This window comes from Phocoena sinus, chromosome 2 (assembly GCF_008692025.1).
Source record: "Phocoena sinus isolate mPhoSin1 chromosome 2, mPhoSin1.pri, whole genome shotgun sequence".
Taxonomy (NCBI): domain Eukaryota; kingdom Metazoa; phylum Chordata; class Mammalia; order Artiodactyla; family Phocoenidae; genus Phocoena; species Phocoena sinus.
Window position 1 is genome coordinate 67,829,301 of NC_045764.1, and position 18,833 is coordinate 67,848,133.

General features: G+C 37.1%; 1 protein-coding gene across 6 annotated transcripts in view; it reads right to left on the bottom strand.

Moving 5' to 3' along the window:
• Window positions 1-18,833, bottom strand: part of MAP2K5 (mitogen-activated protein kinase kinase 5) — a 269,304-nt gene that overhangs the window by 180,760 nt on the left and 69,711 nt on the right. For all 6 annotated transcript variants that reach the window (XM_032622664.1, XM_032622666.1, XM_032622662.1 and 3 more), the window contains one exon: window positions 5,610-5,649. In XM_032622664.1, coding sequence (XP_032478555.1) covers window positions 5,610-5,649 — 40 coding nt within the window. The remainder of the gene's footprint in view (window positions 1-5,609; window positions 5,650-18,833) is intronic.

Consider the following 18,833-nt stretch of genomic DNA (forward strand, 5'->3'; position numbering starts at 1 on the left):
CCAAGGCAGCTAGAGTTCACTGGCAGAAGAGCAAAAGGAGACAGCTCCAGAGAGCTGCAGAGGGCCCCTGAAGTCTTCAGCTGAGTAACAACTAGCACGTGGATGTCAGGAAACTACCTGAGGCCAGGGAAAGAACCCCCAGAAAGAACCAGGAGAAACAATCTCCAAACCTCACACTAGGCAGAGTTTGTGTTCCCACCAGCCAGGATGGAAAACCTGTATTTGCCAAGGCATTGGGGTAAAGTATTCAGAAGATGACTGCTTCAGCTGACTGGGGAAAATTAGTTCTGGACTAACCACTGGGATGGTCCCATCTCATAAAGATTAAAAGCAAGTCCTGAAAGGATAAAACTGTTTCAGATTCACTAAACAGCACCTCAGAATAAAGCTCAAGAATATTTACAGGAATGAGCCTATGCCATACGACTGGCATCCAGTAAAAAATTATAAGGTATTAAAAAATACAACCCCAAATGGGGAGAAAAAGCAATCAGACAAAACTGACCCCCAAATGACACTTATCATAGAATTAATAGGCAAGACCATTAATTCAGTTATCATAACTATATTCCACATATGCAAGAAGGTAGAAGAAAGATGGAGCATGTTAAGTAGAGACATGGAAGATGTAAAAAAGACCCATGTAAACTTCCAGGGATAAACAGTACAACGTCTGAAATGAAAAATATACAGAACAAAATTAATAACAGAATAGAAAATGCAGATGAAAGGACAAAAACCTGAACATTTGACAACAGAAACTATTCAAAAGTGAAACATTAGAGAGAAAAAAAAGCCTAGAATAAACAAACAACAGAGTATCATTTTGCTGTGGGACAACTTCAAGTGACCTAATATAAATGCAATTTAAGTTCCCAAATGTGTGTGTGTGGGGGGGATACTTGAAGAAATAATGGCTAAAATTTCTCCAAATTTAATGAAAACTAAAAATCCACAAATTTCTATCTCAACAAATCCTAAGTACAGGAATCATGAGGAGAATTACATAAAAGCTCGCCATAGTCAAATTGCATAAGACTAGTGAGAAAAAAATCTTAAAAGCAGACATACACACACTACCAAATGCAAAATAGCTAGCTAGTGTGAAGCAGCTGCAAAGCACAGGGAGATCAGCTCGGTGCTTTGTGACCGCCTAGAGGGGTGGGATGGCGGGGGAGGCAGATGCAAGAGGGAGGAGATATGGGGATATATGTATATGTATAGCTGATTCACTCTGTTATAAAGCAGAAACTAACACACCATTATAAAGCAATTATACTCCAATAAAGATTTTTAAAAAAGAGAAAAGCAGTCAGAAAAGACGTCAGTTCTAATGTACAGAGGAATAAAGATTTTAAATGACAGTAAGAATGAATGCAATGCAGAAAACAGTGAAACAAAATCTTTAAACTACTGAAAGAAAAGGACGATTAACCTAGAATTGTATATCTGGCAAAAATGTCTTCCAAAATTTAAAGTCAAATATACACTTTTCAAGACATGCAAAAGCTGAAAGTATTCATTGCCAGGACACTCATGTACTGTAAGAAATGTAAAAGATGGGAGTCCTGCAGACAGAAGGAAAATGATACCAGACAGAAATCTGGATCGACACAAGAGAATAAAGAGCACTGAAAAAATGTGAGTAAATATAAATATTTTCTTACATTTAAAATGCCTTTAAAAGGCAACTGTCTAAAGCAAAAACAGTAACAATGTATTCTGGAGTTTATAACATGAGTAAGTAAAATGTACGATAACCAAGGTGACGATAAGGGAAATGAAAGTATACCGTTGTAAAGTTCTCACACTACAGGTAAAGTGGCACAATATTACTTGAAGGTAGGGCTTCTCTGGTGGCATGGTGGCACAGTGGTTAAGAATCCGTCTACCAATGCAGGGGACACGGATTCGAGCCCTGGTCCGGGAAGGTCCCACATGTCGCGGAGCAACTAAGCCTGTGCGCCACAACTACTGAGCCCACGTGCCACAACTACTGAAGCCCATGTGCCTAGAGCCCGTGCTCCGCAACAAGAGAAACCACCGTAATGAGAAGCCTGTGCCCGGCAATGAAGAGTAGCCCCGCTCGCTGCAACTAGAGAAAGCCCACATGCAGCAACAAAGACCCAACACAGCCAAAAATATATACATAAAAAATAAATTAAAATTACTTGAAGGTAGACTATGATAAATTAAAGATGTATACTATAAACTCTAAAGCAGCTGCTTAAAAAAAGGACATACAGACAGAATAAATAGAAAACAAAGAGCAAACTGATATACTTAAATCCAACCATATCAATAATCATATGAGATGTAAATGATCTAAATATCTCAATTAAAAAACAGAGATTATCAGACTGGATTAAAATACAAGACCCAACTATATGCTGCCTACAATAAATCCATCCCAAATACAAAGATACAACAGGTTAGAAGTAAAAGGCTGTATCATGCTAACACTAGTCAAAGTAAAGCTGGAGTAGCTATATTAACATCAGACAATGTTGATTTCAGAGCAAAGAATATTACCATGGATAAAGAAGATCACTTCATAATGATAAAGGGGCCAATTCATCAAGAGGACATAACAATCCTAAAGAACCTAACAGATCTTCAAAAAATATGAAGTAAAAAATGATAGAATTTCAAGAAAAAATAGACAAATACACAATTGTTCCTGCAGATTTCAACACCCTTCTTTCTTGTTGATAGGACAAGTAGATAAAAAATCAGTAAAGATACAGAAATTTGGAACAACACTAACAGCCAACTTAATCTAATTGACATTTATCCTACATCGTATACAACAGACTATACATTCTTTTCATGTGCACAGGGAAGACTTACCAAGATAGGTCATATTCTGGGCCAAAAAATAAACATCAATAAACTTAAAATAATTCCAGTTATACAAAGTATGTTCCCTGACCACAATGGATTTAAATTAGAAATCAGTAACAGAAAGATATCTGGAAAAATCCCCAAATATTTGGAAACTAAATAACACTCCTAAGATTTAATTTAAAAAACTCTGCCTGTTTTAAAGAAATGATACATTTCTTTCTCTTAGGATTTGACTATTATATAAGCAAAAATGGTTTTTGCCTTCACTGCCAAGAAGCTCAGGGCTAAACAAAAAGTTTAAACACAATAATCATATCTACTCAAATCATTCATTCAACTCAGTTTGAGCATCTAGTATGTGATTTTATAGAATCGAGGGATACAATACAATACAGTCCCTGCTCTGTAGCTCAGTTTTATGGTCAGGTCTAGTGAATAGTATACTTGTAAAGCCCTACTGTTTTCATTTACTGAAAGTCTCTACTTTAACAGCTCTTTTTTAAATATGTCCTTTCTTCAAAATTGCGTTTAATCCTTTCCAGAAACAACTGTTAGCCACACCCAACTAAATAATCATGCAGAAGAATTTTAATATCAGCCTAGGTTAAACATAATTCAAAATGTATGAAATTATGAAAAATTATAATGCACTTGTAAGGCCAAATAGTAAGTTTTGGGGGGTGATTTATAGCAGTGCTCCCCTCTCCTGGAATAAATAACCTAAAGTTGACTGTCTTTAAATATACCACTGACAACAATCTAAAAGTTTTGACATCGGAGGAACAAACAGATAACTAGATAAAAAGGAAAATAGTGTTGGAGTTGGTGGAGGTGTCCTCTGAATGAAGAGGGAGCTCAGAAGGTACAGAAAGAACAACCCAATGACGAGCTGGTACCACAGAGCTGTACTCAGTGAACTCAGGGGAAGACTGAGGTGGAACCTGGCCTCTACAGTACCTACCCTGGAAACTGTCTGGACTCCAGGGTCCTCCTCTTTAAAATGTGGGCCATGACAGATGATCTCTAAGGTCTCTTTCAGTTCTACAATTCTGTGAACCTAGTTTGGCTGGAATATCAAAGAAAATATCCCAAGAAGGAGCTCTGTGGTAGTGCCTCACCAAAAGCTATTTGAGTTGTTAAAACTAGTCTTGATAATACACATAACACATTCTAGGTGCTGTATTAAGTGTGGTATGGAAGACCTGAGTCTCAGTTTTGGTTTAACTTTACTAAAAGGTACAACCAATTGCAATTTAAGTGTTCTGATTCTTAGTTTCCTAGATAAGATAAAAAGATACAGAAATATATACTATGCAAGTATTGGGGAAAGAGACTGAATTCTCACTATGGTTAGCTAAGAAGGAATCTTGGAGGAGATGGACCTTGAAAGGATAGATGGAAATCAAAGGGATGGGCAATGGTAATAACTTATATAAAGGCTACAGGGTATAGCAGAAGACACGTGCTTTGGAGGCTGATGGATTCTGTTTTAAATCTTGGCCTTGGCTCTTCCATCTGTGTGACCTTGGACAATTCAGTTTTCTGAGTCTCAGTGTCCTCAAATCTAAAATAATAGGCTTACTTTATAGTTTTAAGGATTAAAGATAATAGCAATATAGAGTCTAGCACAATACCTGGCATATAGTAGTCATTCAAAAAATAAAAGCTTTCATTATTAAGGGCCCAGAGACAGAAGATAATGGGCATAACAGAAAGCAACATGCAGGTAAAGGAGAGGATGTGGCTGTAAAGGTAGGCAGGGGCCTATCTGTAGAGTGCCTAACCAATGTGCAGGGGAGTAAGGAACAAAGCAGGCCTGACCAGTTTGTTAGCTAAGAGCCCAGTTTGGAAGTGGAGTTCTATGGAGTTAATTTGAGGTAATAAAGGTTTCAGTCAGAGGTGCAATTCAAGAGACTCCATTAGGGAAATCTGAGATAAAATGATGGGAAAATCAAGCACCAGCAGCCAATGCCAGAGACTAAATCCAAAGTAGCACGGGCAGGACTGGGATCTTGAAGTACGGCAGGGATGGGGTGTGACCATGAACACAATGGAAACAAGTAAGGAGCATCTAAGGTAGTTGCCTAGAAGATCCCTGAGTTACACGCAGCTTCACTCTATTCGGGCTGCGGTGTTAGGGTATCTCAGGATGCCATAAAGATGTAAAGAAGCGAGGCAGACATCATAGGCTTTATGTTGTACACTATTGGGGCTGGGGGAAGAGGGGTGCTAAGAGGGGTTTCAGATCGGGGATTCAACTTCTCAACTCCAGTGGCAGAGTGAAAGGTACAGTGAGGAAATTATTATAAAAGTCCAGGTAGGAGGTAGGTGGGCCTGATACAAGGCCAAAGCAATGAGAATAGAAAGAAAGTGACACATGGACCCATTTCAGGGGAAATTTCTGACAGGATGTGGTGACTTACAGGATGTGGCAGATGAAGGAAAGAAAAGAGTGAATAACTACTAAGTTTTTGAACTGTAAGATGAGGAAGACAGTGATGCCACTGAGCCGGGAACACAGAAAGAAGCGTAGGTGACGATGATGAGAAGAATCACAATTCGAGGAGCTTACAACTGAGCATTCGGAGGCACTTAAAAGACGTGAATGTCACAACACGGCCAGAGCTTCCATCACCCACCACCCAAACCTTAAAGCACTTCATTTCTTCTTTGACAATACCTGTGACTCAAGCTAAGGGGGCTTGGGGGCAGGGAGAGCATCAAAAATTTCATGAATTTCATAAAACTTATCCAGCACTTACCTTTACAGCTAATATTTTCCCACTTGGAACATGATATGCTCTACGGAAAGATAAAAAAATAATAAAATCACTTGGGATCACTAAACAACCTACCAAGTGGTTAAGGACATAAATGTATATCTGAATACATCCTCAGCAAGGGGATATATGATACTTTCAAAGAACACTAATAACAGTAGTAATCTACATTTTCTATTGAGCTTAATGGTTCACACAGTGATTCACTATGTAGTACCTTAAAATAACCCTCTGAAGTAATGCTGGTATAATTATACACTTTTTAGAGCCCAGAACTCTGAAGCATAGAGAAGTTTACCCAATGGCACGAGTCAGTAAAAGGCAGAACTAGACATTAAACCCAAGTCTCCTGGCTTCAGATCCCTTACAACATACTGTCACTGTGTGTGTGTGTGTGTGTGTGTGTGTGTGTGTGTGTGTGTGTGTGTGTGTGTGTGTGTGTGTCTTCTACAGCTCTCTGCTAAGCATGGTACAGAGCCACATAAAATGGGAGGTTTCCCGTTTAACTCAGTTATATATACAGATAAACTACATCCCTACGTTTCATCAAAATAATCTCAAAACACATGGTTTAAGATATAAATTCATGTACAAAGTCATACAGTTACAAGGCTCAAGTATGAGGTTCATCTTTTCCTAAAGTTGGCATCTCTCAGTATTTTTTTAAAAAGCTACAGAACAGAGGCAAGCTCAAATGATCAGATACGGTGAAATAATTACAATTTAAATCAAACAATATATGAATACATTCATTTATGAAAAAGAGTAAGAGAATGTTTGCAGAAATAAAATACCATTACATCTCATCAAGACCTTTTGTATTGAAATGAAATGTGTATGCATGCACTGCAAGGAATGCCATTCTGACCAACTATCCAAAAACAATTTGCTTTATATAAAAATTTCAAAACAAACCAAATAACATAAACAAGCACTGTTATTACAAGTCCATATAGGTATAAAGAAACAAATTAGTTTGGAAGAACTAAAATCTTGCTCCAGAGAAGATTTTACATATTAGCCAAGATCCAACTGATCTTCCCCTCACCCAGTTAGTGTTAAGATGTAAGTGTTAAGGAAGACGCGAGGGAATGGAATTTAGCTTCTCAGGAATTCCCCATCCTTACATGCCAAGTTGCTAAATAAACTTACCAGGCTCCCAATTTTTACTGGGTAATGACCTAGTAGTAAACATTGTTCATTCCTTTTATTTTTTAATTGAGATATAATTGACATGTAATATTAATTAGCTTCAGGTGTACAACATAATGATTCAATATTTGAAAGTATTGTGAAATGATCACCACAGTAAGTCTAGTTAACACCCATCACCACAGTTACAAAAATTGCTTATTTCATAAAATAAAAACAAAACATATATTTCACTATTATCAAAATGAAAACATCATTTTCTGTTGTTTTGGCACAAATATTCATTTTTAACACCTTTATTGAGGTATAATTATATATGGTAAAATTCACTTGTTTTAAGTGTACAATTCAAGATTTTTAGAAAATTTACAGAGTTGTGCAATCACTGACAAGTGTTTTTAAAGTGACTGACTTAAAGAAATCGTTCAGTTATTAAGAACCTACAAGTATTCGTAACTTTTCACATATAAAATGTTATAAAATCAGGCATGACTAAGAAAAAACATATATATCAACATTAATGTATATATCCATACATAGGACTGTTATAAAAAATTCATTCTGCTTCTCCTACTTGAGTGGACAAAGGCTAAGCCTATTATGGAAGGTAAACTTAGCCTTTATTTTATCAATTAATTGTAGAGAAATTCACGTATATCTCATTTAAAGGAAAGGTAAGCTTATAAAAATCAGCAATTGTTCACTTTACCAAAGAGTACTTTAATCTGTATAAGTGTCTAAAGACTTTCTCTAAACACCAACCTCCCTAGTATATATAAATACTATTAAATTATAAAACTTAAATTATTAAAATATTTTTGTACTTTGCATAAAGTGATACACATTTTTAAAGTGGAACCCTTATATTATACTGGTTTTACAACAAATTACCAGTTACTTTACTACCTATGATAACATCAGACTTTTAAAATGTGAAACTACATGTCATGATTTGATTCATGATATATCTGAACTCATGTAATAAATTAATATATAAAAACTTACATTGTATTTCTTCTCAGTGCATGACAGAGAAGTTTGCTGGACTAAGCCAATTTGAAGTTATGACTTCAAGGAATTTAGTAACTTTATTCCAGGTAATATAATATGTAACATTTAATAATGACATATTATTTTTCCTCTTGAATTATCATGGTCTCTTCTAATTTCAACATTATAAAATACTAGATATTAGGGCTCCCCTGGTGGCGCAGTGGTTGAGAGTCCACCTGCCGATGCAGGGGACACGGGTTCGTGCCCCGGTCCGGGAGGATTCCACATGCTGGGGAGCGGCTGGACCTGTGAGACATGGCCGCTGAGCCTGCACGTTGGAGCCTGTGTTCCGTAATGGGAGAGGCCACAACAAAGAGGCCCGCGTACCACAAAATAAATAAATAAATAAAATAATATAAAATACTAGATATAAGAATCACTAACTGAAGGCTGAAATGTAAAGATAAATAGTTGAATGCATACACAAGGATTCAAAAGTTGTAAAAAGAACAGTGATGTTACATTGGACAATGAGTACACCTGGATGTTTTAGACCAACAGGAGCGATACAGAAATGATTAGCAAATAATCTAGTATATATACCATACTGGACAGTTTGGCAACTTAATTAGCTTGTCAAGAAAGCCGATCTCTTTTCCAAAAGAAGGGTCTCCTATTTCCACGTGAATTAAAAGCAGAGGCTTGATGATTTAATTATGATGCATGTTAATTCATCCATGGAAGTTTGGGTTCGATTTCGAGCAATAAAGATGCTGTGTGGTTTGGTTTACAGTGCAATGAGAGTACCAATTTAACACTTAATCATCAATGAGAAGTGGATGACAAAAGCAGTGCCAGGTATGAGTCCAGTGTGTCCCTTAACTTTGCAAATGCCATTCTACCCAGAGAAAAGGAATTTGTTTATTTTCAGTGGATACTGCATCTCAATTGCCTTGACCTCAATTGTCTTGATCTTTCTCAACACTGTAAAGTGATTAATGAAGTTTGAATGGAGGCTCTGGTTACACCAAAAGACAACTATACACCTCTGCATTGTTTTAATTAACCACTAACACTTCAAATTAGTTTGTTGCCACAGTAATTACCTGTTCCAATGAGTGCACGGAGGGAGTATTTTTATAAGTTATTTTTAGTGCTGAGTCCTTGAGCGTTCCATTTTGTTTGTGACCAGCACAGAGCTTCTGGGAATAGTCCCAGCCCTTAAAATTGAGCACACAATATATATACACTTTAGGATTGTAAAAGCTAAGTAGCCTGGTATAAACTTTTTGAGTTTTTAAAATAACAAGGAGACCAGCAAAAGAGAACATCTATACTTTCCACACTTTACTTTCTTTTTCTTCTGGGAAACATAGGTTCTATGTGACTGGACAAAAAAGTTGGTACCAACCTTTAATTTTGGTAGAGTACAAATTCAGATAATAAATTGAACAAATAGGTAATATAAAGAACTGTCTTATCTAATCCCTTCCTTTTGCAGTAGAAACATCTAAAAGCCGGGTTAAAAAACTTGTCCAAGCTTATACAGTTAGTCAATGGCAAAGACAAGACTGGAACTGAGGCAGAACATATATATTCTAGGATCTAAAAAAGTATGTGGTAATGTTTAAGTGTTCTTAACTGCATTCTAGAACAGGGGAACTCATAATTCAAAACTTACAAAGGTGCTGACCTATTTCAATCAGGCTAAGACCATCACACTGAATCTTTCCAAGCAAGGAATCTTCTGCAATCACTGCCAATCTACTAGGGGAGGCAGAAGAGTGAGAGTTGTAATCTCTAAGTCACTGCCTGAGTTCTGATGCTAGCTCTGACACTTCTTCACGTGAACCTGGCCTGTTATTAAACCTCACCTTGTCTCAAGTGCCTCAAGTCTGAAAAGGGGAAATCAGTCCCTACATTATAAACTTGTGAGGTTCAGTGAGATAAGGAAAGCACGTAGGACAGGGCCTGGCACGTAGTAAGCGGGCATTACATGTTAGCTAGAAAGTTTTCAGGGTAGCTGGGTTTTTAAAAACCCACTAAAACAGGCTGAAAGGCAAGAGTTATCTCTGTGCTTTAAGACTCAGGCTATGTGCTCTACAAACGAAGGCTAATAAAGCTTTAACAATGAAGACTGGCAAAAAGCTGCAATATAGCACTTACTGTTAAGAAAAGCAAGTAGTGTTACATCATGGTGAACCAACTTTGAAAACAAAGAATTAGTCATCTGAAATGCTATGGCTATACCATGATTCAAATTCTAAAATTTCTTACCATGCTTATCTCTTGACCACTAGTTAACTTAATTACACTCAGGTGTGATAAGTGCCACATTCCAGGTATTCATCTTAGCAGAAACACCACTGGACAGTAACTGTTGCTAAATGAGAAGCCTAATTTTTTATTCTCCTTGGATTAATAGGAAAATATAAGCTACCTTAAAACATCCACACAACTTCCTTTAATATACACCCTCATAGACTATAACATTTTGAGGCCTCTCCTAGTCTTCAGACTTAAGTATCTCTGTTATAACCCCCAGCACACTGCAGAAAAATTGTTTATATGTCTGTCTTCCATACTGGGCAGGGACACTACCATGTCTTAATCACCTTTGCATTCTTCGTGCTTTGCACAAGTCCTGGCCCATGATATAGGTACTCCAAACTTAATAGATGTTTGACAAATGATTATTACTTCTGGATGAAAAAAGTTTATGTAATTGTTGAATAAAGCAGAAATATATTTAATTAATGCATTTAATTAATTGAATGCATGTAGACATTCTATATGCATTTAATTGATTAATTAATTCAATTATCTTATGAGTAGGAGCAGGAGTTATTCTTCCCTAGCTTTACTGTGATATAATCGACATACAACATGAGTAGAAGTTATTATCCTCCCCATTTTATGGATAGATTTCTAAGTGCTGAATCAAAAGTCCTTACAAGGATTTCAGGATCTGGCCCTTGATTACCTCACTAATTTCTGCTTCTGCCAATCTCCCTTATCCACAATACTCACTCTGCTCCACCAAACATCTTTCTGCCGCAGGCCCTTTGCACCTACACTCAGCCTGGACCACTCTTCCTCCAATATCCACTTGGCTTGCTCTATCACTTCCTTCAGGTTCAATGTTACTTCTTTGACTATCTTACATAAAACAGCCCATTTTCTCTTTCTTTATTTTTATAGAATTCATCAACACCCTACACAATTTATTTATTGTTTGTCTCATACCACCAGAAAGCAAGCACTGTGAAAACAGGGACATTTTTTGTTGTTGTTCACTACTGTACCTCCAGTGCCTAACACTGTGCTGGGCACATTTTATAAATATTTGTGGAATGAATGAATTTCCTGAACTGCTATAGGTCTTTTTATTTTTTTTATGACAGTTTTGTTTTTCTAGGAAATTGTCCATTTTCTGTTTTCAAATTTATTGTCGTAAAGTTATTCATTATATCCTTTTTTTTTTTTTTGCGGTACGCGGGCCTCTCACTGTTGTGGACCCTCCCGTTGCGGAGCACAGGCTTCAGATGCGTGGGCTCAGCGGCCATGGCTCATGGGCCTAGCCGCTCCGCGGCATGTGGGATCTTCCCGGACTGGGGCATGAACCCGTGTCCCCTGCATCGGCAGGCGGACTCTCAACCACTGCGCCACCAGGGAAGCCCATATCCTCTTATTTTTGAAGTCTCTGCCTAGAATTATGCCCCCTTTTTAAATTCTAATTTTATTATTTGTGTCTTCTCTCTGTTATACTTGAGCAATTTTTCCAAAAATCCCACTGTTGGTTTTCTTGAATTATTAATATTTCTTTTTTTTTTTTTTTTTTTTTTTTTTGGCGGTACGCAGGCCTCTCACTGTTGTGGCCTCTCCCGTTGTAGAGCACAGGCTCCGGACGCGCAGGCTCAGCGGCCATGGCTCACGCGCCCAGCCGCTCCGCGGCATGTGGGATCCTCCCGGACCGGGGCACGAACCCTGTCCCCTGCATCGGCAGGCGGACTCTCAACCACTGCGCCACCAGGGAAGCCCATTAATATTTCTTTAATTTTAATTTCATTAATTGTTTTCTTTAGTATTCCTTTCCTTCCACTTTCTTTGGGTTTAACCCCTTCCCTTTAAAAAAAATTATTGACTTAGATGTTAAACCTATTTATATCCAATTTTTTGACATATATACAAAAAACTATCCTTTAAGTAAGACTTGGACTGCAGCTCATGAGTTTTCATATATGATATTTCTTTACTGTTCAGTTGTAAATATTTGTATCCCATTATGATGTGTTACATGACCGATAAATTATTCAGATGTGTGCGTTTTAATTTCCAAATGAATGAGAGGGTTAACATTATTATTTATTTCTAAACTAATTGTATAGTCAGAAAAAGTGACCCGTATGTTACAAATTTAATTGAGACTTGCTTTGTGCCCTAGTACATAATCAGTTCTTAAATAAGTTTTCTGTACCTGAAAATAATGCATATCTTCAACATGACTGATAAAGAGTGCTCTATGATCATGTGGTCAATTTGTTCACTATGATGCTAAAATCTTCTATACCTTTTTTTAATTTTGGTCAGATTGATCTGTTGATTACTGAGACACATTCTACCACTATAACTGTGGATTTATCAAATTTTCCTTGTAATTCTGTTAAGTTTTTTGCTTTACATATTTTAAGGTTATGTTATTAGTTACATACAAGCTTAGGTCTATTATGTATTCACCGTCTTTTTCTTCTATCATCATACAGTAGTCCCTTCTATCTTCAACCCTTAAAAAACCCCAGAAAACAAAAAAACACAAAACTTTCTGCCTTAAAGTCTGCTTTGTCTTATGTTAATGTAACCACAATAGCTTTCTACTGATTAGTTTTTGCCTGGTATCTTTTCCCCAACCTTTTCCTTTCAACCTTTCTCTGTCTTTACGTTTTAGGAATACATTCTAAAATAGTCAAAAATAGTAGATAGCTGTATTTTTTGAAGTTTCACTTGACCAATCTACTAACTGGCAATATCAGTTGACATATTTAATATACTTATTAATACAGATTTATTTCTACCACCTTATTCATTTATTTTACACCTCTCTCCCTCTACTATATTGGATTATCCCTTTATTCCCTCTATTTGTTTCGAAGTTATACATTCCATTCATTATCTTTCAGTTGTTACCCAAATGTTTTTAAATCATATCTGACTTAACAAAATATAAAGTTAATTGCTATCCCTAGTCTTCTCTCAAACAATATAAAAATCTTAGAATGCTATAATTCCAATCAGCTCTTCTCATCTTGTATTATTTTGTCCAGTCTTTTTGTTTGACTTCATTTTTTTTTTTTTTTTTTTTTTTTTTTTGCAGTATGCAGGCCTCTCACTGTTATGGCCTCTCCCGTTGCAGAGCACAGGCTCCGGACGCGCAGGCCCAGCGGCCATGGCTCATGGGCCCAGCCGCTCTGCGGCATGTGGGATCCTCCCAGACCGGGGCACGAACCCATGCCCCCTGCATCGGCAGGCGGACTCTCAACCACTGCGCCACCAGGGAAGCCCTGACTTCATTTCCAAGCCCCTAATCACTACAACTGTTGTTTTGTAGTCACATTTATCTAAACAGTCACCGTTCTTTCTTTCATTTTATTCCTTTCTGGATTCAGTTGGATTCAGTTTCTTTCTACCTAAAGCATTTCCCTCAGTTTCAAACTAACTCTCCCTCCTTCCCTAACAAACTATCTTTTTCTCTCTCCCTCTGTCTACACATATAGACACACATATATATTCCTTTATATTAATTTCTGAAGATGTATTTATTTTGCCCTCACTCTTGAATGATAGTTTAATTGAGACAATCATTCCCTTTTCATCTTTTGAGGATACCATTGTCTTTCAGCTTTCATTACTATTGTTTTAAGTCTGCTGTCCTCCATTTGCTGGCCAATAAATGCCACTGAAGATTCTTGGACAGAAAAGTGATATGATCAAAATCCTTATTCTGGCTGCATATTACCACAATACTACTAGAAATGAGGAGAAACCAGAGAGAGCAAGGGGCACTTAGAAAGCTGTAAGTCTACATAAGAGGTGGTGATATGAACCTATGTAGCATTCACAGATATGGAAAAGGGGAAATAGATACAAAAGATTTTGGCCAGAGATAATTTAGGAAACATGGGGATTAGGAAGCTGAATCTAAAATTTCAAGCTAAGATCATAGGAGAATTATAGTGTTTATTAACAGAAATAGAAGAATCTTACCTAGTTAGCCTTCGACTACATAATCCTGCACTTTTAAGCTCCATGAGGGCAGAGATCACACCCACTTCATTCAACAATGTGTATAAAGCATGTAGAACAATACTTAGCACACAGTAGATACTCAATTATTTAGGAGTTAATAAATAAATGGGGCAGTCAGGAGAGAGGAGAAAGGAAAAAGGAAACAAGAGGAACTAACAATTCCTGAGAGTCCACAGAATTATTCTAATCTCTGTATGATGTATGTAACATAAGCCACATTTCACAGATAATAATAGAAAGACTCAGGGATATTAAGGTAATAAGAATTCATGAATGGCAGATACAGGATTCAAATCCGGGTCTATTTCACTTCAACGCTTGCGTTCTTTCCAGTATAGACAGGCTATACACAAGGAAACATTTGAAATAAGTTTACTTCAGAATATTGTGAATGTTGAAGGTGAAATTCAGAAAAAGAATGCATTAAAATTCCACCTACCATATTCCCTACCCTGTGGTTTATGTGGCTGAATTTATCCATCGGCATCAACTACTCTGATGCTTTATATGTCACATGTTGCTGTTATTATTATTTTTCTTTAAAACTGTTATATAACGTCACTAGTGTGTGCTTTAACTATACTGTAAACTCTAATTACCAAACTATATTGCAAATTCTTAATATAGGGTCTGTATCTTATCCTATTTTATAGTAAGTTTCAAGGTCAAAGTCAAGGTTCATTCTCTTCATTGCTGTGACCCCAACTTCTACCATGGTATATGACATACTCTCCTCTTAGTTTATGTATTTAATAAATAATGCATGTCTCCAACTGCCAAGCACTATGGGGGTATTGCAGCTGGAATAGAGAACAAACCAGACAAGGTTCCTGCTTTCCTGAAGCTTACTTTCTGATGGAGGAAGAATGACAATAATCAAATAAATATAAAGTATGTCAAGTAGTAGAAGTACAACAAAAAAGACTAAAGGTAGGGATATAGAGTGATCAAGATTAGGGGCATTTTTTTTAATATGAGTGGGAGGAGTTAGGGAATGCCCCTCTCATTAGGTTATATTTGAGCAGTAAAGGAGCATACCCTTTAGATAGCTGGAAAAAGAGGACTTCGGGCAGAGGAAATGTTAAATTCAAAGGCTCTAAGGTGCAAGTGTGTGTTTGACACGTGCGTGGAAGTGGAATAAGCAAGAAGGCTAGTTGTGGGAGACAAGGTCAGAAAGGTAATGGAAAGACAGACTGTGTAATACCATTTAGGCCATGGTGAGGACTTTGGCTATCATTTTAAATGATACAAAAAGCCATAGGGTCAGGGGGAGAGCTTATATTTTAGAAAGATCATCTTGGCTATCGGGTGGAGAGAACTTGTAGGAAAGCAAGGACAGAAACTAGGAAACTAGTTGGGAGGCTACTGAAATAATCCTAGCAAAAGATAACAGAGGCTTAGAATATAGTGGTAAGTCAGAGGTGGTCAGCTTGTTGAAATAGTTTTAAGGAAAAGCCAACAAGATTTGTAGGTCAATACGATGGATGGTCCGAGAGAAAAAGAAGGAAGAAGAATGACTGGAAAGTTTTTGTCATGAGCAACTTGTAGAACAGAGTTTCCATTTACAGATTAGAAAAACTGTAGAAGGAACAGGTTTCAGAGGAAACCAAGAGTTCAGGTTTGGGTAACTGTGAAATGCATAAAAGACATTCAACTGGTAATTAGATATGAGTCGGAAGTTCAGGACAGAAGACAGGACTGGAGATATACTTTTGGGCTTCATCAGCATATAGATGGTATACAAAGCCATGGAACTACAAAATCTCACTTAGGAATTAAATTAAATAGAGACGAGGTCTGAGGACTGAACCCGAACCACTCCAAATCCAGAAGTCAGGAAGATGAGAAGAAATGAGTAAAGGAGACGAGAAGGTACAGAAAAGTAAGCCAGCAACAGAACCCAGAGAACAGTGTCCCTGAGGCCCTGAATGTTGGTGTTAACATCTCTCATACTGCCAAGTGCAGTACCTTGCCCAAAAGAACATGTGACTGATTTCAAAAGCAATATCTGGGGACAAATGCAATTAATCTTACTATTTTCTATTTGAAATTTTAAAGATGGGTCTAATACAATACACACAAGGCTAGAGGTGTCCCTACCTTCATCTAAACCCTAATGAGAAGCTATTAAAAGATAGATCAGGGGCTTCCCTGGTGGCACAGTGGTTAAGAATCCGCCTGCCAATGCCGGGAACACGGGTTCGAGCCCTGGTCCGGGAGGATCCCACATGCCGCGGAGCAACTAAGCCCGTGCGCCACAACTACTGAGTCTGCGCTCTAGAGCCCGCGAGCCACAACTAGTGACCCCGCGTGCCACAACTACTGAAGCCCGCGGGCCTAGAGCCCGTGCTCCGCAACAAGAGAAGCCACTGCAAGGAGAAGCTCGCACACCACAACCAAGAGTAGCCCCCGCTCACGAAACAAGAGAAAGCCCGTGTGAAGGAACGAAGACCCAACACAGCCAAAAATAAATAAATGTAAAAAATAATAAGAATTAAAAAAAAAAAAAAAAGATAGATCAGTCCAAAAAATAAACTGAATTCCTATAAGAATCTTTAAAAGTGAGTAAGGAAAAGAAAAATTTGAAAACAAAATGTTAAAAAGTCCTACATTCACACAGGACATAAGGGAGAAGCAACCTGTGTTCATATTCTAACATCTGGTTCCCCACAAAAATTTATGTCATGCATAAGATCAACTGCATCTGTATTTTACAATGTTTACTGAAATTATTTATGCTTAGAATCTCAAATTCTAGGAGAACCTAAAAAATATGAATCGGCCCAGCTGACTCCTGTTCACAAAATAAATAACCTAGAGCTGATCATATATTTTCTGATAAAGCTTGTACAATCCCACATAATTAAAGTAGGCATCTAATTTCTACCATGCTATTCTGCATATTAACTTCTGAATACATTCTAATCAAATTATTTTCAATTATGAGGAGAAAGAATTTACAATAGGGACTATCTATGCTTCTCTAGTGATTGTGATAATTTAAGAATGGGGGGATGACCTATGACCCCACTGTAAATATTTCACACTTCAGTGTAACTGATAATATGATATGCGATAAATGTCAATTTGTTAGTAAAATGGTCACCAAAATGAGAAGGGAAATACGACCCCACACACACACTTTTTTGCCTCTTGGAGCAAGGATCTCAAGAGTAATTGCGTGTATGATGACTTTTAATCATGATGGCAAAACAAAAACACTGAAATAACAGCATTGCCATTGCCCTGTGAAGGGGGCAAGGCAATTCTTTCATGCATCATGTGGAATAAATGCCACTGACTTAAGTTCCACTTCTCACATAGCATACTTTATAAAAGGTTAGTGAAAAGAGGGACACAATTACTCTGTGAATTATTTATAGAGCACTATCAAATGTTGGAAATTCTCCAAATGGACAGGAAACCTAACAAAAATATCCAGCCACTAAAATGGAGAAAGCAATAGTTAAGATTTGGCTTAAGAAATACATATATACACAAGTAAAACAAAAATCTTTTGTTATTTTGTGAGATGTTTTTAAAACCGTGGATGTTGTCTTTTAATGCAATGACATGCTTTCAGTGACCAAATGTAAACTAGCTATGGCTTTGAAAATGAAAGTTTTGTTTTATTGCTTGATCTTTTTAGAGATTTGTTCTCTTGGTAGGTTTCTTTGGGGGAGGATTTTACCAATATGTCACATACCAAAATAGCCATCCACAGAAAAAAATTCAAATAGTTTGAGGGAAATCAACACTGACAGTTGTTGCCTTCCATAATAGACAAACACATTAGCCAGGCTCTAGCTGTTAAAGTAGGAAATCCAAAGTAAACAGCAGTTATAAAAAGCTTTTATATAAACTGTACTAGTTCAAATAGCAGTCTATGCCAACCTTCCTTCTGTCTAAAAACCCATTACAGATGCTGACTACTGACTGTAAAATAATTTATGGTTAAGCAACAGGGCTCCCTAGACTGTTTAAGTATCAAATCAAACATGTCATTAGGTCACAGATATTAACAACTCTTTCAAGATGCTAATCATACATAGGGCTCACAAATCAACCTGATGTATAATATGGGGAACCTGGCAGGGGTAGAAAGAGTTTTCTAATCAGAGAAAAGCTACCATAACTCTATATCTTATGATTTCTTCTTCTTTCTATTTACTCTGGTTATACGCTCCTTTTTACTCCCACACCTGCCTCAAAGTTAACACGGTCATCACTGCCTCCATATTTCTTCCGTAAGTTGATACGGCCTGATTCAAGCCTTTAACATCAACTAGAGTAATGTCTTTTAATATATGGCCTAAGTATCTTTGAGATCAAGGAAGCTACAGTCATAGTGATCTCTTGATCAAATCTTCTGAAAGAATGTAATGGGCAAAACGGAGAGGCAAGAGAAAGCCTAACGATGAAAATGAAAAAAATGAGGCAATACATGTGGGGGAAAAACAGGAGTATTCGTGAGGATTAACTAGCTAGGAAACTTCTCTCCTGAAGTGGCTTGATTACAGTATCAACTCTGCTCACAGTTTCTTGGTGGAAAGCTAACAATAAATCACTTTCCAAAATCAGATACAAAAATGACTATTTCAGAAAACCCCCTTCTACTAGTAATTAACATTTGATTATGCTTTGTGGTTTATAAAAATTTTTTATATAAGGAAGCTATTTAATTTGCACAAAAATTTTTAAGGTAGATATTCTTATTATCCCCACTTTATAGATAAGGAAACCAAGGCTTGGTGAGGT